The sequence below is a fragment of the Somniosus microcephalus genome, chromosome 5 (genome assembly GCF_052327205.1).
Source record: "Somniosus microcephalus isolate GS21.2 chromosome 5, FLI_Smic_1.0, whole genome shotgun sequence".
NCBI classification, from domain to species: domain Eukaryota; kingdom Metazoa; phylum Chordata; class Chondrichthyes; order Squaliformes; family Somniosidae; genus Somniosus; species Somniosus microcephalus.
The window spans coordinates 282,259,524-282,281,229 of NC_140991.1; the positions used below are offsets into that span (position 1 = coordinate 282,259,524).

The 21,706-nt window shown below is 47.2% G+C and overlaps 1 protein-coding gene across 1 annotated transcript in view; it reads left to right on the forward strand.

The window, feature by feature from the left end:
* The window catches only part of LOC147117767 (collagen alpha-6(VI) chain-like), a 206,573-nt gene that overhangs the window by 26,540 nt on the left and 158,327 nt on the right, over positions 1–21,706 (forward strand). The window contains exon 4 of the mRNA XM_085989029.1: positions 20,488–20,834. Coding sequence (XP_085845155.1) covers positions 20,488–20,834 — 347 coding nt within the window. The remainder of the gene's footprint in view (positions 1–20,487; positions 20,835–21,706) is intronic.

Below are 21,706 nucleotides of genomic sequence, written 5' to 3' on the forward strand. Positions count from 1 at the left end.
ACGGAGAGTTTTATCCACCCTGAACTGGCACAACAACTCTCCCTAAAGGTGGTCCCTACTCAGGGTACCATCTCTATGGCTGATAAAACCCAGACATCGACCATTCTGGGTTACTGCACGGTACAATTGTCCGTTAACGGAACTGTATATGATAATTTTAAAGTATTAATCATGAAGAATCTATGTGCGAGTGTGATCTTGGGCCTGGATTTCCAGTGCAACCACCAAAGCATCACGCTCAAGTACGGTGGGTCCCAGCCGCCCCTCACAGTGTGCGGTCTGGCTACCCTGAAGGTAAAGCCGCCTTCGCTATTCGCGAACCTTACCCCTAACTGCCGGCCAATAGCGACCAAAAGCAGGAGGTACAGCTGGGAGGACAGGCGGTTTATCGCGACCGAGGTAGACAGGCTCCTGAAAGAGCGCATTATTGAACGCAGCAACAGCCCGTGGCGCGCCCAAGTGGTAGTGGTAAGGGGTAGCGAGAAGAAACGGATGGTGATCGACTATAGCCAAATGATCAACAGGTACACCCAACTAGACGCCTACCCGCTACCCCACATATCAGAAATGGTGAACCAAATCGCCCAATACCGGGTGTTCTCCACCATCGACCTCAAGTCAGCGTACCACCAGCTCCCTATCAGACCAGAGGACCACCCGTACACCGCCTTCGAGGCGAACGGACGCCTCTACCAATTCCTCAGAGTCCCCTTTGGGGTGACGAATGGGGTCTCGGTCTTCCAGAGGGAGATGGACCGCATGGTCGATGACCACCACTTGCAGGCAACCTTCCCCTATCTCGACAACGTCACCATCTGCGGTCACAACCAGCAGGATCACGACTCGAACCTCGAGAGGTTCCTGAAAACCGCACAAAAACTCAACCTCACCTACAACGAGGACAAGTGCATTTTCAACACCACGCGTCTCTGCATACTAGGCAGCGTGGTGGAGAATGGGGAAATCGGACCAGACCCCGACCGATTGCGCCCCCTACGGGAGCTGCCCCTGCCCAACACTCCCAAAGCCCTGAAAAGGTGCCTGGGGTTATTTTCTTATTATTCCCAATGGGTCCCCAACTACTCCGACAAAGCCCGGCCCCTCTTGAAAGCATCCTCTTTTCCGCTCTCTGCTGAGGCCCACGCCGCCTTCAAAAGCATTAAGCAGGATATTGAGCGGGCCACGCTACAGGCAGTGGACGAGAACACTCCCTTTCAAGTGGAAAGTGATGCGTCTGACTTTGCCTTGGCGGCCACCCTCAACCAGGCGGGGCGGCCCGTAGCTTTCTTCTCGAGGATCCTCCAAGGGCCCGAGATCAGACACTCCTCCATAGAAAAGGAGGCCCAAGCCATCGTGGAGGCAGTGCGCCACTGGCTCCACTACCTAGCCGGCAAACGCTTCACCCTACTTACCGACCAGTGGTCGGTAGCGTTTATGTTCAATAATAAACAGAGGGGGAAGATTAAAAATGATAAGATTCTTAGGTGGCGGATCGAGCTCTCCACCTTCGAGTATGACATCATTTACCGGCCAGGGGCCCTTAACGAATCCCCTGACGCCCTCTCACGAGGGATGTGTGCCAGCGCCACCGGGGATTGGCTACAGACCCTCCACAACGACCTCTGCCACCCAGGGGTCACGCGGCTGTTCCACTTCATAAAGTCCCGTAACTTACCCTACTCGATTGAGGAAGTTCGGTCTCTGACCAGGAACTGCCGCACTTGCGCTGAGTGCAAGCCTCGGTTCTACCGCCCAGATAGAGCCCACTTAATCAAAGCTACACGGCCCTTTGAGCGGCTCAGCTTAGATTTCAAGGGCCCCCTCCCGTCAGTCGACCGCAATGTTTACTTCCTGAACATTGTGGACGAATACTCCCGTTTCCCATTCGCCTTCCCCTGCCCAGACATGACCAGCGCCACGGTCATTAAATGCCTCAACAGCCTGTTCTGCCTGTTCGGTATGCCGAGCTACATCCATACGGATAGGGGGGCGTCCTTCATGAGTGAAGAGCTACGCCAGTACATGCTGTCCAGGGGGATCGCCACGAGCCGTACCACCAGCTACAACCCCCGGGGTAACGGTCAAGTGGAGCGAGAGAACGGGACAGTATGGAAAGCAGTCACTCTAGCTCTAAGGACCAAGGGCCTCCCTATCTCCCGCTGGCAGGAAGTCCTCTCAGATGTGCTCCATTCGATACGGTCGCTATTGTGTACTGCCACTAATGCCATGCCTCATGAACGAATGTTTGTCTTTCCCCGGAAATCCACCTCAGGCGTATCCATGCCGTCATGGCTCTCCACCCCAGGTCCGGTATTCATGCGAAGGCATGTGAGGGGCCACAAGACGGACCCTCTCATGGAGCCAGTGCACCTACTCCACACCAACCCCCAATACGCGTATGTCCGGCACGCCGACGGAAGGGAGGACACCGTGTCCATAAAAGACGTCGCCCCAGCCGGTAACAACAGCAACCACGGCAATAGCAACAACAACGATCACAGCAACTCTTACCCACCCACTACTCTTTCATCACCCCCGGAAGAACATCGACCAACGGCACCCCCACCAACTACCCCTTCAACAACCCTGGCGGCACCCCCGGCAGAGACCCAGGAGGCCACCGGGGACACCCAGCCGACACCCGCGACACCACAACAGCCACGTCGGTCGCAGAGGACTATCAAACCCCCGAGCAGACTAAATCTATAGAAGGGGTGAATGTGATGAAATATTCCATTCATCACTGCCTGTGACTGTGGTTGGTTTCAGGTTTCAGTTCCCTTACCTCAGTTCCGTCTCCTCACCATTGTATTGTATATTGTAATGTATTGTGTGTAGGGCTCCGCCCATACCTGTCCCCTCTGTAAGCAAGCTCAGTCTGGCCTCATATCCAGTACTGCAGACCTCCAGATGGAAGATACCTCCCTCCACTGCGTGTTACCTTCTAAGTTAATAAAAGCCTTGTTTTGTTTCGCTAACATCGAGTCTCGGAATTATTGAGGCACATCATGTTAGATAGCCAATCCTCTATCCATGCCAGAATATTACCCCCAATCCCGTGATTTTTTATCTTAAGCAATAATCTTTTGTGTGGCACCTTGTCAAATGCCTTTTGGAAGTCTAAATACACTACGTCCACTGGTTCCCCTTTATCCACCCTATACGTTACTTCCTCAAAGAACTCCAGCAAATTTGTCAAACATGACTTCCCCTTCATAAAACCATGCTGACTTTGTCCTATTAAATTATGATTATCCAAATGTCCTGTTACTGTCTCCTTAATAATGGACTCCAAAATTTCACCTACCACAGATGTTAGGCTAACCGGTCTATAGTTTCCAGCCTTCTGTCTACTGCCCTTTTTAAATAAGGGTGTTACATTAGCAGTTTTCCAGTCTGCCGGGACCTTTGCCGAGTCCAGGGAGTTTTGGAAAATTATTACCAATGCATCCACAATCCCTACCGCCACTTCCCTCAAGACCCTAGGATGTAAGCCATCAGGTCCAGGTGATTTTTCCGCCTTGAGTCCCATTATTTTACCGAGTACCACTTCCTTCGTGATTTTGATCGTGTTTAGCTCCTCCCCCCCTTTAGCCCCCTGTTTGTCCAGTGTTGGGATATTCTTAGTGTCTTCTACCATAAAGACTGATGTAAAATATTCATTCAGTGTTTTTGCCATCTCCATATTTCCCACCATTAATTTCCCGGTCTCATCCTCTAAGGGACCAACATTTACTTTAGCCACCCTTCTTCTTTTTATATAACTGTAAAAACTCTTACTATCTGTTTTTATATTTTTTGCTAATTTACTTTCATAATCTATCTTCCCTTTCTTAATCAATCTTTTTGTTATTTTTTGCTGTCTTTTAAAGTTTTCCCAATCCTCTATCCTCCCACTAGATTTGGCTACCTTATATGCCCTTGTTTTTAGTCGAATACTATCCTTAATTTCTTTACTTAGCCACGGATGACTGTCTTTTCTTTTATACCCTTTTCTTCTCAGTGGAATATATTTTTTTTGGAAGTTGTAAAATAACTCCTTAAAGGTACACCACTGATCATTGTTCTTTTTCTTTACACATACCATGGAGTTAACCCAGTCTGTTGGCTCTTCAGCTTTCCTGATGACTCCTAGTGTGGTCATTCTGTCCAGTTCATTCTTGAGCCGGTCACGCAGGGGTGCTGGAACTCTTTGTGGAGCATGTACCACTGGCTGAGCATCCTCCTTTAGCTGGATCTTGTAAGTGAATGGTAGAACTCCAAATCCTTTGAACACATCCTGGAAATTATTCACTACAGAATCCACTGAGTCATCTGGTCTGCTTATGGCACAGTTTATACGGTGGACTCTCTTGACCAGTTCTAAGTCCTCACAAGCTTTGTCACCCAAGTAGTGAATCAAGTCCTTCAGCCACAACAGAAAACATGAGATGATGCACTTTGTCTTTGACTGTCACTTTAAGTCTGCATACACCTAAGCTATCTATTTTCTGTTCATTATTGTCCTTCAGTAGTACTGACTTTTTCTGTATTTTGGGTTTTTCTTTCATATTGTTAATGTCACTCATACTGATTAAGTTTGCTTTTGCCCCAGTGTCTAGTTTCAATGTAACTAATGCTCCATTTACCTGCAGTGGGATCATCCATTTGTCCTCTTTTACTGCATTAACTTTATGTTCAGCTTTGTTAATTCCTGAGGGCTGCACATTTTCTGTATCCTTTTTGATATTGTCACATGACACCATTCCTACCAAACATGTCTCACTTAAACCAGTGTCCTCAATTACATTAACTCGTTGCCCTTTCTTAGTTTTTACTTTTGAAAAGCATTGTTTGGCAAAGTGATTCTTTCCATGACATTTTGTGCACATTTTTCCAAACGATGGACATTGTTTTAACTGGTGTTTGTAACCACAGCATTTACAATTAAAAATTCCTTCCTCTGATTGCTTTTCACTTCTGTTCTGCCCATGTTTCTTCCCCTTGTAGGACACAGCACCGACAGCAGCACTTACTGCAATCGCATCATCATTGATTTCACTGAAAGTCTTGGCATGCTTTTGAGCTAGCTCGCTAGCTTGGCATATTTTCACAGCAATTTCCAATGTTAGTTCGGCTTCTCTCAACAGACGTTCCCTGACTTTTTTATCATGAATACCAAACACAATCTGGTCACGAATCATGGATGCTTTCAGCTCAGAGAAATTACATGTCTGTGCTTTCAGTTTCAGATGAGTCAAAAAGCTATCAAAAGTCTCATTTTGCTGCTGTGTCTGAGAACGGAAGATGTACCTCTCATAGGTTTCATTCTTTTTGGGAGAACAATGTGTATCAAACTTCTTTAGTACATCATCTAATTTTTCTCTGTTCTCCTCTGGATTAAATACAAATGTATTAAATACCTCTATCGCCTGTGGGCCTGCAACCGTGAGCAGCAACGCTATTTTCCTTGCGTCTGGCTTCGTACCGTACCCGATGGCAGCAATGTAGAGTTCAAATTGTTGTTTAAAAGTCTGCCAATTGTAGTCGACATTTCCTGTGAGTTTCAAACGCTCTGGTGGCTTCAAATTCTCCATGTCGCGTTGCACAATATTCAGCAGATCTTACCAATCTTGGTACCATGTTATGTTCATTAATAACTAGACATTCTTATTATGAACAGCTAGCTTTTGCTAGACACTTTATTGAGCACATGTGGACTAGGTACAGTATCTGTAGAGGCCTCCATCTTGACTGCTGCCTTGTGGGTATCCTAGTGCATCGTGGGTAGCCCACTCTTATATACATACAGCACCACCTAATGTACCATTCCAGAATGACAGGTTACTGATCATTACAACCACCATGTTGGTGTTTGGTATCAAAATAAGAGGGAAGTTCTTCTGGAGGATGTGGACCTGGAATTTTAGTCTAGTCCGACCGAGTGTGCACAAAACGAGCCTGTAATGAGCACTGCGCTTGTTGCTCCTAGTTCATTTCCTGTTAAGCAAATGGTTGATAGGGTGGAGCAGACCTTGGACTGCAAATGGGCACATAATGTAAATTTAGGATAAAATCAGAAAATTCTGGAAATACTCAGCAGGTCTTGCAGTATCTGTGGGGAGAGAAACAGCGTTAATGTTTCAAGTTGATGACCTTTCGTCATAACTGGAAAAAATTAACTCTGTTTCTCTCTCCACATATGCTGCATGACCAGCTGAGTCTTTCCAGCATTTTCTGTTTTTATTTCACGTTTCTAGCATTTGCAATATTTTGCTTATGTAAATTTAGGACTTAATAAATTCTTCTTTACATAACGTGTAGCAAAGCTATTAATAACTAATAATTAACTTTTATACAGGAAAAAATATTTGCATTGTGTTATAGGGGTGGGGGGGGTCGCGGAATTTTTATAACACAGGAGCGGGGCCTCCGAAGCAAAAAAGGTTGAGAACCCCTGGCCTATCTGGTATCCTTTAGCTATACAGGCAGCCCATTAGGGCTTTCTGTCACAAGATAAATCCATTGGAGGAGAGTTTCAACTATTACCTGCCCATTTCTCACCTGAAAAATGGGTGACCATCAGTTGAAAGTCCGGTAGTGACCTTCTGCACCTATTTTCCTGCCTGAATCAACTATCAGGCAGGCCTTTTAAATGGGCACCCAGTCCAGCACTCACGCCCAAAACATGCCAGTCCCATTTCCCTAGGTGTTGTGAGACCTAATCTGATGGTATAGTCGGTCTCAGTGTATGTAGTGACAATTACTAAACACACTGAGGTAGAAAGGTGTTATTACTCAGAGAATTACACTTACCCCCTGAAGAAGGAACACTACAGACAGCATGGGCAACTCTTTGTTTAACGTTAATTAAATTGAAATCGGCAACTTTAATTATATTCTTATCATTTCCAGTAATAATTTTCAGTTGCTGGGTATAGAATTCTCCTGCCATAGATCTTTAGCTGGACCGCCTACAGGGTTACGCGAGTCACCATCTGTAATCAAAAAGAGATATTGAGGCACCCCATCCTGCTTTTGACTTCCTGCTAATGGTTCAAGTAATTCCTTGACAAATGTTAGTGTCCCTCCAGTATAGGTTCCTTCCTTAAGCTGATTGATCTTCTCAATTTTGCCAAGTAATGTAGTTTGGGAATCGAACTCATTCAGATAAATTTCTGCTTGCATCTCCTTGCTGTATTGGGCCATTCCAATCTGGACCTCTTCTCGACTGACAACAAACAACTTCACCACTTCTTTCAAGAACTTATATATAGCATCTAATTGTACATTTTTTATACTTTCTGATCCATCATTTAGGAAAACAATATCTGCTTTTCCACAGGCTATCAAAAAACAAAATCACAAAATGATTAGCACACTGGAAAATAAAGCAATTTGGTGATTTTCATTTTGTAGGCAGTATGGGTGAAATATTCTGAGACTGCACCACTGACAGAGTCTTGTGTGCAGTGAGCAACTGATCAGAAAATCGTAGGTGCACTATCCATAATTTCCCATTAAACAATGGATGAAAGATCACAGGCAGTGCAACTGTGACCTTATGATAAAGCCATTGGCTGGATGCGAGACCCACTGGAGCGTGGGTTCTCAGAACATTTCTCTACATGTTCTACATAGAGGCCAAAGCTTTCTGAGGCTCTGAGCCACCAGCAAGGTCTGGCACGCAGCAAGCAGCCTATCCAAAAAGCACAGGTGCATTGTCCATGATTTTCTGTCTGTTGAAATCAAAAAGATGAAAGATCACAGACACTGCAACTAGGATTTTCCAATAAGCCACAACTGTGTGCGTGATGTCTCTAGGAATTTCGCCTATACAGTTGTTGCTCGAGCCCTATTTACGTCAGCCACAAAAAACACTTTTTACATTGTCCTGTTATGTTTCACTTTCCTGAAAAAGAGATGGAAATTAATAAAGACAAGTTCAAAGTTTTACTAAAGAAGGATATCATCTTTTATATATAAAATAAACCTTAAAAGATAAAAATACAAAACACCAATTAGGAGTCATCAAAGATAATTGTGACCACTGAATTAAAACAATTTTTATATTTGAGCTTTTCAACATTTGACAATTAGATAAAATCTAGATTCAACACTTAAAACTTAAAAAACATTAAGACCAAGTTTCTCTGATAGTTCAGCAACTTTACCTAGTAAGTAGCTGAGCCATACAGACCATGAAGGTCCCAGGTTCAATCCCCAATCTTTGCTGTTGGCTGATCTCAGCCAGGAGGTGGTAAGGATACTATGTCCAAGAAATTTGTTTGTTCCAGGAAACGGGGATCACATTGCACTAACAACCCATGCCCATTCGGAGGACTGCAGGCAGCACGCAAACTCTGTGCTGCCTGCTTATTTCCATTATTGTGGCGTTCAGTCCAGCACTGAACGCGCTGCTGAGTGACTGATGCTCAGCAGGGGGCCCAAGTTCGTGTGAGGCTAGCACAAATTAAAGCTAGCCTGCACTACTTAAAGGCAATCTGCAACTCTTAAAGGGGAGGTGCATTCTGGCTGCAGCAGATCATACTACTGGCTGAGGAAGACAGTGGAAAAAGTCAAGTAATGATGGCACAGCAGAGGAGAGAGCTTGCACCAAGGTTCTCCGATGCAGCATTGGAGACATTGGTGTAAGACGTCAATAGGAGGAGAGAGATCCTCTTTCCACAGGGGGCCAGGAGGCCCTCCAGACAACAAATCCAAAGTACAGTGGGACCAGATAGCTACTGTGGTGAATGCCTGCAGTGTAGCCCTGAGGACGTGGATGCAGTGCAGGAAGAAGTTTAATGACCTCACACGCGTGGTCAAGGTCAGTCAATTCATCTTCAAATGCCATCTCCCACCATCTGCACCACTAGCCTCACACACCACCATCATTCACCTACCAACAATCTCTACCAAACACAACTCATATCTCACATTCATAGCTTCACCTCACCCTCACACACTTACCACTGCTGCAAGCCTCACACCCATGTCTCACAGCTTGCATACACTGTCATCTATTCAACCATGACAGGCACATCATCCAAACACATTGCACCACACCCACTGACACACTTCCCTTTCTCTTGCAGGAAAAGGTGGCTCATAACTGGCATTCTCATAGTTAATTCCCCTTCTCACATCCCACTTCCCCCTCATCCAACAATCTCTCTTGATTTACAAGCTGCACATGGTGTAAGCATGCACCTCTAGTTTCCCCCCTCCCCTCACCACAACTTACAGAAACCCAAGAAATCCAACCTACCCGGTCAGTGGTTGTAGAAGAAGGGGGAGAGGAGAGTGAAGAAGAAGAAGAAACGCCATCACTCGATCTGACAGTCAGCCACCAGCTCAGATACTGGCACTGCGCGGAGTTTAGAGGGTAGCTTAGAGGTGGGATCTGCAAGTGGTGAATCACTGGGCACGAGTGGGCTGCAGCCAGGGCAGGTGGAAAGGGTAGCGCAGGTGCCAGCTCCCTGGAGGGAGAGGCTGCACATGAGTTCTGCTGCAGAGGAGTCAGATGAGAACTTTGATGGGGTGGACTACAGAAGAACGTTGATGGGTGTGCACAATGAAATGTTTTTTGCATTGGCAGGCCTGCTGGAATATCTGAGTGCAATGTCAAGGAGCATGGTGGAGTCCAGCACCAACCTTGCACAGGGCTTTGCAGAGAGCTTGGAGTCCATCCTTTCCAGCATGAAAGGGGTGGGCAGATGCATTAGCACACTTGCAGACCCAACCATCATGCAGCGTCTGATGGATCAACTTCCATTGTCTCAGCTTCCATTGCAACACAAGTACAAGCCTCCCTACATCTGAGTGCTGCAGTGGAAGCTCAAGCTGAAGTCATGCAAGCTCGGACTGCTCTCATGCAGGCTCAGCTTGTTGCCACGCAATCTCAGACTGCTGCCATCGTGGCTGAGTTTAATAGTGTGGAAAGGGGCTTGCAGGGTATCACAGCATTCCAGCAATCTGTCCTCCAACAGATGGCTAGGAATGCTGAGGTGCCACCCCAGTGTAGTGCCAGTGGCAACATGGAGGACGAAACTGCTGTCCTCTTCAGGATGACAGCATTCGTCCTCCTGCCATGGACACTCCGCCAGTGCCCTTGCTGTTGTCTGTCAGCTAGTCAGCCTAGACTGCTGCCACCCATGCCGAGGTGGTGCAGTCTGCGGCTGGGCCTTCTAGGCCCAGAACTGCTCGCAGTTATCCTGCAAGGCCATCTGCAGTCTCCCCCATTGAAAGTTAGCAGCGTTCCACCAGCCATGCGGCAGTCACGAGGGTAGCACTTCATAGGAGCACTAGGACAGGCAAAGGCACACTGAAGACAGGCATTAAGGGAATGCACAAGGTTGATTAGTTGACTTTGTTAGGATATATTGGATGGATTGCTGTATAATGTTGAATTAGAATGTTTCCTTTGTGATGGCTTTTATTTCAGCATTGTGGCCAAGAGGACGCTGTGATGGTCAGTAAGAGAGGGAAGGTAAGGTGTGGGACTATTGTTGAATGGGTAAATGGGGTTGTGTTCACTTGTACCACAGTCAGATGATTTGATCACGGCACAAAGGGGCTGTCTGGGTTGCCTCCCACCTTTCGCTTCCTTCTCTTCCGCTTCCTCCTCCTCCTCCTCAGCTGGTCGCCGTACACCTGGTGGCAAAGGCTGTGCTCTCATGATGGCGAGGTTGTGGAGCATGCAGCAAAACACAGCAAATCTTGAAACGCATTCTGGTGAGTACAGCAAGGCTCCTCCAGAGTGGTCCAGGCACCGGAAGCATTGTTTAAGGACGCCAATGGTCTGCTCTATCAGATTCTGTGTGGCAGCATGGCTCTCATTATATGCATGCTGCCGACGCGTGCATGGGTTGCGGTGTGCAGTATTGAGCTAGGTGATCAGCGGATAGCCCTTGTGGACCAGTGGCCACCCTCTGGTTTGTCTTGGTGGCTCAAAGACTGCGGGAACAGTGGACTGGCGCAGAATAAAAGCATTATGACTGCTGCCAGAATACCAGGCATTCACCATCATTATGTGCTGAGCATGGTCGCACACCAACTGCACATTCAGCAAGTGTAACCTTTGCGGTTGCGGTACAGCTCAGTATTCAGATGTAATGCCCGCAAAGTCACGTGCATGCAGCCAGTGGTGCCCTGCACCATAGGGAAGCCCCCTACACTGGCAAAGCTACGTGCATGCTTTGCCTGCTTCTCTCTGGTCAGAGAGTAGACATGGAAGTTCCCTCTCCTGGCATAAAGAGCGCCTGTCACCTCTCTTATACAGCAATAGACGGCGAACTGGGAGATGTTACTGATGTCGGCTGCTCCAGCCTTGAAGGATCCCTATGCAAAGAAATTCATGGCCGCGGTTACCTTCACAGCCACTGGCACCACTGCCCTTGCTGTGGTGTGAGGCTGCAGATCTGGTTGCAAGAGGTGGCAGAGTTCTGTGAGCACCTCCTTTGTAAAGTGCAGACACCTCACACACTGCTCCTGGCTCAGGTTGAGTAAGAGAATTGCTCTTGGCAGACCCTAGGTGGGTAGCCTCCTGCTGAGAGCCCTTCTCCCCCTCCTCTCCCTCCCTCTGCGAACAGCTTGTCCTCTTCTTCGCTGCCTCTGCTCCATCTCCCTGTCATGCTGCAGGCCAAGAAGGATGACAACTTGAGCACACCTGAATGGAAACAAGTTGTCTGACCAGAACCCTTAAAGTCACAAGCAGCTTCCACAAAGTCCACTTGCAATACCACACCCTGTCACCTCACCAACTTTAAACAAATCTAGAAAGCTCCAAACACTTCCACAAACTTACACCAGTAGAAATTAATCAGCAACTCACCTGAAAGTGTTTGATGATCCCTTTAAATATCGCTGGTAGGGTGTCCTTGCAGCTACTGAACGCCAGTTCAGCTGTGCGAGGTTAACACAGAGCGTTACTTCCACCGCTGAGGACGAAAATGGCAGCGCTGGCAGACGTCACGATCTGCTTACTCTACATACTTCTGGCGTACGCTCCCAGCGCCAACGCTAACGCCCTCATCAAGATGACGTCCGCATGGCCCACACCAGAATTGTGCACGTGCTGAAATGTGTGGACGACTTGCGAGGATCAGGTTCAGCTGTGATGCCTCTGCAGTGCAATAGCCCACTGACACTCATTGTCATGGCACACATGAATAATGGCCACTTAAGCGAGGTAACAGAGTGACTAGCTCTTGTGGAAGTATAGCCACTTTCAGGGGAGGGGGAAAAATTCGCCAAGAAAAAAAATCAGGGTAATTTTTTATTATTTCATAACTTATGTCTCAAATGCCTCTTTTGCAACATTTGTGGCCGAATTATCTGAAATCTGGTAATTCTGGAGATTTCAGGGCAAAGAGGAAAAATAATCCATTGCAACGGGTTGGCAGAAAATCTGGAGGTGTTTCATTATAAAACAATCAAAGCTACTGCACCAGGGGGGTAATTTGATGAAAAGAAAATCGGGAGATGTGCTTCTCCTGGTCCAACAAAGGAAAGCTTTAAACTTACCTTACAGAACTTCTTTGGTATTCTGACTAGGTTCTTGCTGTTGAGGCATTCGCTGTGGGCACTCCACTGACTTCCTGGTTAAGATGGCTTTGGGTCCTATTAATATAATAGGGCCCCAATTTGTATAAATGTATGATGCTCCAGCCGGGCACCTCATAGGCCTGAAAAATCAGGCATTTTAAAATTGCAATAGATCGGGGACAGAGTGGGTAATCCACCTTCTCCATTTTAACTGCCCTCCCACCTGGTTTCCATTGGGCGGCGGAGTTAAAATTCCCCCCTATAAGTTTGCCAGATAACTCACCTCATCTGTGACATGATGAGATCCAAAAGTTGTTGTTTATGCTTGTTTTCTTCTCTCCACTGATGTACACACCACCAGTTATCACTTACAATGAGATAACACAATAACATCCAGGAAGTATAATCAATTATTATTTCAAAGATATGTCAGTCAAATCTCACTCACCAAAAGTATAAAGAAATTGTTTTTCAGGTCTTCACTTACCTGGTTTAATTTTATTTCATAACCTTTTAGAAATATTTTTAGGTAAACTTTTCAAGCCATCAAAGTTCTGTACATAAAACCAATTGTCGTTCAATCCTCCAATCTTTAAAAGTTCATCCTCCTTGGCACCAGCTAGACCAATGGCCAAGATATCAACATTATCATCTCTAATAGCTTTAGCTTCAGCTGGTAGGTTGCTTTTATCTCTGGCTCCTGCGTCAGTAATGACTATAAGGAACTGTGGCATTCCATGTAGTTTTCGACCACCTCTTTCTGAATCCAAAAGTTTTTTAGCATGATTAAGGGCTCTTGCTGTGTATGTATCTCCGCCTTTCAGTTCCTTTCCAATAATTGCATCTCAAACCTTAGTTTTGCTTGTGAATGCATCAAGCTGAAATTTGGTTTGCGGATTGTCATCATACAGTATGGCTCCAAATCACACCCCATCTGTTTCAACTTCTGACTGGTTGACTAGATTTATTATAAAGTTTTACATGTTGTCAAACTGAGTAGCAGTTATGCTGCTGCTTGAGCCATCTCTTACAAAAACAATGTCTGCAACTTCCATCCTCTTACAATCCAAAAAGAAAATGCAGCATCAATGTTAGACAACTTTTAAAAAGTCAGCTGGTCTTTTTAGCCCTTCTGCCTCTCCTGTGTTATTCTTCAGTAAAAGCCTATTCACTTACTGTGGAACCATTTCAATTCAAAGCACTTTGGGACATCCTGAGGGCATGAAAGGCGGTTAAGAAGGCAAATGGTATGTTGGCCTTCGTAGCGAGAGGGTTTGAGTACAGGAACAAGGATGTCTTGCTGCAGTTGTACAGGGCCTTGGTGAGACCACATCTTGAGTATTGTGTGCAGTTTTGGTCGCCTTATCTGAGGAAGGATGTTCTTGCCATGGAAGGAGTTCAGCGAAGATTCACCAGGCTGATACCTGGGATGGCAGGAATGACGTATGAGGAGAGATTGGATCGATTGGGCTTGTACTCACTGGAGTTTAGAAGAATGAGAGGGGATCTCATTGAAACTTATAAAATTCTAATAGGACTGGACAGACTAGATGCAGGAAGAATGTTCCCGATGGTCGGGGAGTCCAGAACCAGGGGTCACAGTCTAAGGATAGGGGGTAGGCCATTTAGGACAGAGATGAAGAGGAATTTCTTCACCCAGAAAGTGGTGAACCTGTGGAATTCTCTACCACAGAATGCAGCAGAGGCCAATTCATTAAATATATTCAAGAAGGAGTTGGATATATTTCTCAAGGCTAAAGGGATCAAGGGGTATGGGGAGAAAGCAGGGACAGGGTACTGAATTTGGATGATCAGCCATGATCGCATTGAATGGCAGAGCAGGCTCGAGGGGCCGAATGGCCTACTCCTGCTCCTATCTTCTATGTTTCTATAGAAATGCAAGATCAATCGATCTATCCGTCTGTCTGTCTGTGTCTTTTTTCTCTTTCTCTCTTTCATGCTAAAAGTAAATACGTTTCTCAGTCATTACTTGTTATTATGCTTTCTTTCTTTTTCTCTTTCTCTCTCTTTCCCTGTTTCTTTTTCTCTCTTTCATGCTAAACATAAAACGTTTCTCAGTCATTACTTGTTATTATGCTTTCTGCATAAGAACCACTATTTGAGGCAGCCGAGGAGAGACAGACATTTGGGGGCGATTTTAACCACTATAATGATGGTTTGAACTGTTCGCATTAGCAGGATTTGTTTGCAATTTATTTAAAGCTGCGCCTGCTATTCATTTTCCTACTTGCACCATTAAATTTAAGTACTGTCCTAAAAACTACTGCACATCTATGAAATTTAATTATGAAACTTTTCTTTAAAATAGAATTTGAAATTAGCAAAAGCCTCAATTTTAATTCAGTGCTAAAGAAGTGAAATTAAAAAGAACTCAAGACGGAAAAAAAACTTCCAAAACATACAGAGGCTTGAGTGATTGGGATCAGTTGCTTCCCACCCGTCCGCCGACATCCACATCATACAAACTTGTTCTTTTCGTAGTCAGGGCATTCCCACCGGGGCAGGAACAAGTCCTTGCATTTCTAGCTCACACCCTGCCGTCACCAGGCAGTGACACGCGAACCCGAACTCGAACTCGCTTCTCCACTGCCCCCCCCCAAAAAAAAAAGCTGGGCAACCTGATGGGCCCTGGGTCACCAACAGTCCTGCTCCCTCCACCATGCAATTTTTCCAGAACTTTCCAGCACATAAATCAGTGCTGCTGCGGTAATGGGATTTCAGCCAGATTCAGCACAGCAGCAGTTTCAACTTGCTGACATTAATGATCCAAGATTATCCCATCCAACTGGTTCGGGAAAACTTCGCGCAACGAATAAAAGCCTTCCAGCAGACCACACAAAGTCAGCAGGAGAGTCATGGGGGCCGATTTTCCCGCAGGTGCAGGGAATTGTCGGGTTCCCCGAATGTCGGGTTTCGACGCGAATCTAAATGGGTCTGCCAGCTGCACGCAATTTTCGCTCAATTGGCCAATTCATTTCCAGCATGTGGGAACCCTTGCTAATTGACTATTTCCAGTCAGAAAGCCCCACAGTATGATGTCATCATTCATGGTGCTTTTAAAGTCTACAGCAAGCTTTTCAACCTCTGCAGGCTTCCCAACAAGCTGTCCAGAATGGCAGAGGAGCCTGCAGCAGCTGGTGCCAGTGGCAGACCCTGAACTGCCGCCAAATTTGACGAAACCTCAAAATCTCACTGCAAACATTAGTGGATGGGGTTAGGGCCACAGGGAGGTCCTCTTCCCTAGCTCAGGGAGGAAGAGGCCTCCCAATGAGACCAGGACTGCTTGGATGGAGGTGGCAGCAGAGGTGAACTCTCAGGGAGTCACGCGAAGAACCTGGATGCAGTGCAGGAAGCGATTCCATGACCTTCACCGTACAGGAAAAGTAAGTATGAAGTTTCCATCACCCTCAACCTGATCCCCATTGCCTTTCCCCAACAGCACTCAGCTTCAGCACTCTCTTCCTCCACATCCCACTTCACAGTCACATCCATGCACCCTTACCCATTCCCTCTCTCTCTATGCTCACATTCACATAACTATTCCACCATGCAGCCCTCACACTGCCTCTCACTCTAATGCTTGGAACACAACTGACAACACATAGGGAGGGCCCTTGGTCTTGCAGCCTCACACCCTCTTTGTCTCCTTCTAAGTATCTATGCTATGCAATCTCTACAATCACTCCTGCACTCTCACTCAAACTCCACTTGTCTCCCTCATTGCAGGAAAAGAGAGCTCACAACAGGAGAGAGCGAGCCAGGACTGGAGGAGGCCCACCCTCAATCGCCCACCTGACCCCCTGGGAGGAAGGAGTGATGGAGATTGTCAGGGCTGACATAGCTGGGGAAGGAGAGACAGGAGCAAGCCCGCAAGCTGGTGACAGAATAGTTTTCCATCTCTCTCATTGACATAGCATGAGTCGCTGTTATGATTCTGAAGCTACATCATTTGGACTTATGAGCATCAGCAAAATCCAATGTGCATGTAGCCTTGGCATCACATCTCGAACTCTTTCCTTTACTCCCCCACAGGACCATCCAGAGCCCCCGTCCCCACTGTCGAGGGGGAAGAAGCTGTGCAGCCAGACTCCTCAGAGGAAGCTCCAACCTCTGAGGGCACAGCGTCAGCAGAAGTAAGCGCACCCAGCACCAACGCAGACACTCACACCTCGGGGGGGCCTTCGGGACATAGAGTCGTGCTGTCACCTGGTGTTTCACAGCTCACAAGTGAGCATCAGCAGATTGTGGAGACAGGGACAGCAGTGGAGAGTCCTCGTCGGAGGGCGCAGGCCTCTGCCAGCTCAGCTCAGCTGCATGTCGACCCTATGCCTCTGGGTCCATCCGCAAGAGAAGAGGTGATGGATCTCCATGCACAGATGCAGGAGTCTCTGGCAGGTTTTGTCTCCAGGGTCGCTGCGAGTGTGGAGCGAATGGAGGAGTCCATGGCGAACATGAGCAGAGCCTTATTGGAGTCATTGGCGCATGAACGCATCACCACGGAAAGGATGGCTACCTCCATGGTAAGGCTGGCTACCGCCGAGGAGAAGAGGGCTGCGGCTGAGGAGAAGAGGGCTGCGGCTGAGGAGAGGAGGGCTACGGCCGAGGAGAGGAGGGCTACGGCCATGGAGGAGCTTAGTCACCAGGGTATGGAAAACAAGGTGAGTGCTCAGAATAGAATGACATCTCTTGAGATGCGATGGGCATCTATTGAGCACCGAAACCAGACCTTCATGGAAGTCCTTCTGAGCAGGACTTCCAGTGCAGAGACGGGTCCCCATGGCCCCCCTGATGTGCAGCAAGGCGCTCTCCAGCCACTTGCAGGTGCTGAGGGGGAGCTGACCCATGAGAGGGAGGTTGTTGGCACACCTCAAGGAAGTGGGGGCTCCTCTCCATGCGCTCACACTTCCATGCCACTTCAGAGCCTTCGGTCAGAGCCCCGCCGGAGTCCACACCCAAGTGAGATAGGCGTCTCAACCCCTGCACAGCCGCAGGAGCAGCAGACTGCTGGCGAGCCCTCACAGGCTCGCCACCCCAGAGGACGCCCGCCAAAGGTGTCGAGACAGGAGCAGCAGGAAAGTGAGCAAGGGGCCTCCACATCTGCTGAAGCCACAGGGGTACCACTACGTAGGAGCACGCGTAAGAGAAAAATAAAGCACCACTAATCACAAGGGTAGACACTTGGGTGAAAAGTTCTGTATATAGTTTGAATGCCATCAGTTTCTTGTACATAAAAAATCTGATGGCAACTGCTGCAGTTGTGGCATCTGTCATTTGGCGAATGGGAATTTTACATTGAGGCCATGAGGATTACTTGCAGATGTCAGGAAGCTGGTCCAAGGTCAGGTAAGAAGCAGCGAGGCTACAGTGTTTGATGTACCAGGCTAAGCAAATCTGGTCAGGATGAGTGCGTTCCTTGCATTCCGGCCAGCAATGTTCTCGCGTACTGGTGCCACTGGTTGATGGGCCTCTGCAGGATGCTCGTTTCCGGCCTCCTCCTCCTCCTCAGCATCATCCTCAGCATCATCCTCATCCGAGGCGGCTCTGTGAGGAGCCTCTTGGTCCTGCGGAATCTGCAGGCCACAACGCTGTGCCATGTTGTGAAGCACACAGCAAACCACAACGACTTTGGAGACCCTGGCAGCTGAGTACTGCAGGGCTCCACCTGATCTATCGAGGCATCTGAAGCGCATCTTCAGCAATCCGATGGTTTGCTCGATAATGCATCTGGTGGTAATGTGGCTGGAGTTGTAGCGCTCCTCAGCTTCGTTGGCTGGTCTCCTCAACGGCGTCATTAGCCAAGTCCGCAGGGGATATCCCTTGTCTCCAAGTAGCCATCCCTGAAGTTCGTTTGGCGGACTGAATAGTGGAGGCACAGTAGACTGGCGCAGTATGAGGGAGTCATGGCAGCTGCCAGGGTACTTGGCACAAACATGCAAAATCTCCTTGTGGTCACATACCAGCTGAACGTTAAGGGAGTGGAAGCCCTTGCGGTTGTCAAAAACTCCTGGATTGCGATGGGGCGCCCAAGGGCCACATGTGTGCAGTCAATGATGCCCTGCACCCTTGGAAAGTCTGCCAGCTGAGCTAATCCAAGCGCTCGTGCCCTCACACTTGCGCGATCCCTGGTGAAATGGATGTGATTGTGCGCGAGCGCAAAGAGGGCATCGGTTACCTGAGTGATGCAAGTGTGTGCGGCCGCCTGGGAGATGCCGCTGATGTCTGCTGCTGATCCTTGGAAGGAGCCTGAGGCAAAAAAGTTGAGTGCAGTGGTGACTTTGATGGCCACTGGTAACGAGTGCCGACCTGGTGCTCTGGGCTCCAGGACTTGCTGCAGCATTGCGCAGATGTCAGTCACTACCTCTCACGAAAGTCGGAGCCGCCTTTGGCACTGCTGCTCAGTCATGTTGAGGTAGCTCACTCTGTGTCTGTAGATCCTGTTTGGGGAGTATCTCCTGTGCCGACGGCCTTCCATGCGCTGGCCCCTTCTGGCCTGTGCTGCCTCAGGTGGCTGAGCTGCAGCCTGTCGCTCCTACTGGTGCTGCTGTTGCTGGTGCTGCTGTTGCTGGTGCTGCTGCTGTTGGTGCTGCTGTTGCTGGTGCTGCTGTTATTGCTGGATCTGCTGCAGCCTCCTCTACTGTTGGAGATCCTCTAATGCCAAGAAGGGAAGGAACAAAGGGCCTCCCATGCTTCTGGCAGATGCCTCCGTTGAGGAAGCGCTGAGTGAGGGTGGTGAGAGGGGCTTCCCAGGAGCTCACACTGGAGAAGTGTGTGAGCCTCCAACCTTCCGCAGCTGTGCCTAAGCCTTGAACAAGTTGCCCCAAGCCTGAAACAACAAGGTCCTGCAACCTACAAATGCTGTATGATTAAATCTCTTCTTCCCTGATTGACCTGCAGCTGAAAGTAAGCAAGCAGACATTGTTCACCAGCAGTGTTCCCACCAGGCGTGGTTTACGTGAGGAAAGGCTGAAAATTGCAAGGGCCCCTTAAAATGGCATTATAGATGCCAATTATTGCTGATTAGGCTCCTGATGACCAGTCCCGCCTGCTGCGGGCAGGACTGATTTGGGTCGCTTTGAAACGCCGGGGTGAAAGTTGGACTGGGCGGGGAATCAGGCGGGGGGGGTGTCGCGGCCCCCTATTTTTGCGATTTTTTTTTTTTTTTTTTTTTTTTTTTTTTTTTTTTTTTTTTTCCCCCCCCCCCCCCCCCCCCCCCCCCCCCCACATGCCTGAAACCCCGCCTGTTGACTCTAGGAAAATCAAGGCCATGGTGAACGATGGCGACTCACCCTTAGTTGAACGTTAACATTTATCGACTCCCGACGAAACTTTTCTATTTTCAGTCGCCCTTCGCTGCATTACCTGCCAGCCAACCTCTGCTCTCCTCCCATAGACACCAATGAAGTCATTGGAAGGAACCTGAATGTGAACACTCTGGTCCTGTCTCCTCCCCGATCCTCACTGGTTCATTTTTTCAGAGATCTTCTCCAACAAATAATTGATCAATGTTTCGCAGACCCCCTGGAAAGTCTCTACGGACCCCAGTTGGAGAACCACTGAAATAGGTGTCACTGAATTACAAAGCATTAGTCTAAACAAGAGTTGAGCTACCAATACATGATCACACAGGCACATATTAATTATTATCTATGTCATTTAGAGATTAGTGATGTTTTAAAATATATTTAATAAGTAATATCAGTGCCTACTGCTGAATGTCACAGGCAGGATGAATATTTTCAAACAGCTTAGGATGTCCTAGGCTGTGCATTTTTGTGATGTAAAGCATTATATATAATATTGAATTGTGCATTAACTCACTATCCTGTGTATAAGTAGTAGTCTATTTCTAAAAGTCTACATTTGTCCGTAAACTGTTTACCTGTGAAATGAAAGGCAAAAATGCAGTTTCTGTTTGCTTTTGTTTTATGTGATTTGCAGACTGCATCGTAGACATTGCTGTGGGATTTGATCTCCCTGGATGGTTTGGATCACAGAACATATTTACTGGTCAACAAAAATTACAATTAAAGCTAGAGGAAATTGTGCAGAGAATCACATCTGCCAGTAATATCAGTTGTGTCTCTGGTTCCCAGCCAACGATGAGAGTGGCATTTTACATACAAAGTAAAACTGGCCAGGTTGTCTTTGAAACAAAATTTGAAAACTATAGTCCAGAAATAATTAATAACCTCACGGCAATCCAAACAGCAGCCAAATTTGATTTAAATGTTGAGAATTTGGAGTCACTCGGGAACAAATTTGGGGAAACAACCTCAAAGGCAAAGGTAAGGATTCTTCTAACAATAAATCTTTAATTTTCTCTCTCCACAGATGCTGCCTGACCTGCTGAGTATTTCCAGCATTTTCTGTTTTTATTTCAATCTTTCAGTTAAACTTCCTTATGGGATTTTATGAAACATGATGTGATAATACTTTGATAAAGGTGCAGGACATGTGAACTACATATAACTGCATTTAGGTTTTCCACTCCTATTTGAGGCTGAACTTAAGCTGAAAAAAAATAAAAGTGAGTGGAAGCGTGTAACATCAGGTGGGTCATAAGTAACCAGATGAGAGGGACAAAGAAAGGATAGAGGTACAAAGTGTAGTGTCCGCGTATCAATAACACACGGACTGCAGGAGAACAGTAATAACAGGTGTTTACTGAACAGAGGGTATGCTGGAACTGAAAGTACAGAAGCCTGCTATGGCTTTATATACAGGTGTGGTCACTGCCGGTACTACAGTATAAAAGCAGTTCTCTCTTAAAGATACATACACAACAATTCCTCCCCTTTTAGATAAACAGTACATAACATTCATTTAACAATTAAATAATAACTAATTACAATTACAATTTTCTCTGTACTATATACATCAACTGAAGTAATCATTTATAAATTCAGTCTTTGAGGAGGCTTCCTGATCCTGTCTGGATAGTGCCTTTCTCGAGTATCCTGTTCTTGCAGCGGAGTCGATTCTGGCTCATTGTCATTGGTTGGTTCGTCAGCATCCAATACCACCGATTCTGAGGTAGACGCAATCTGTACTTCGGGTTCATCACCAGGTGCGCATGCTCGTGGTATGGTTTTGACTTGTTCCTGTGACTCTAGAATCTGGTCAGCATGGCGTCTCACAATGCTCTTGCCAACGTCCA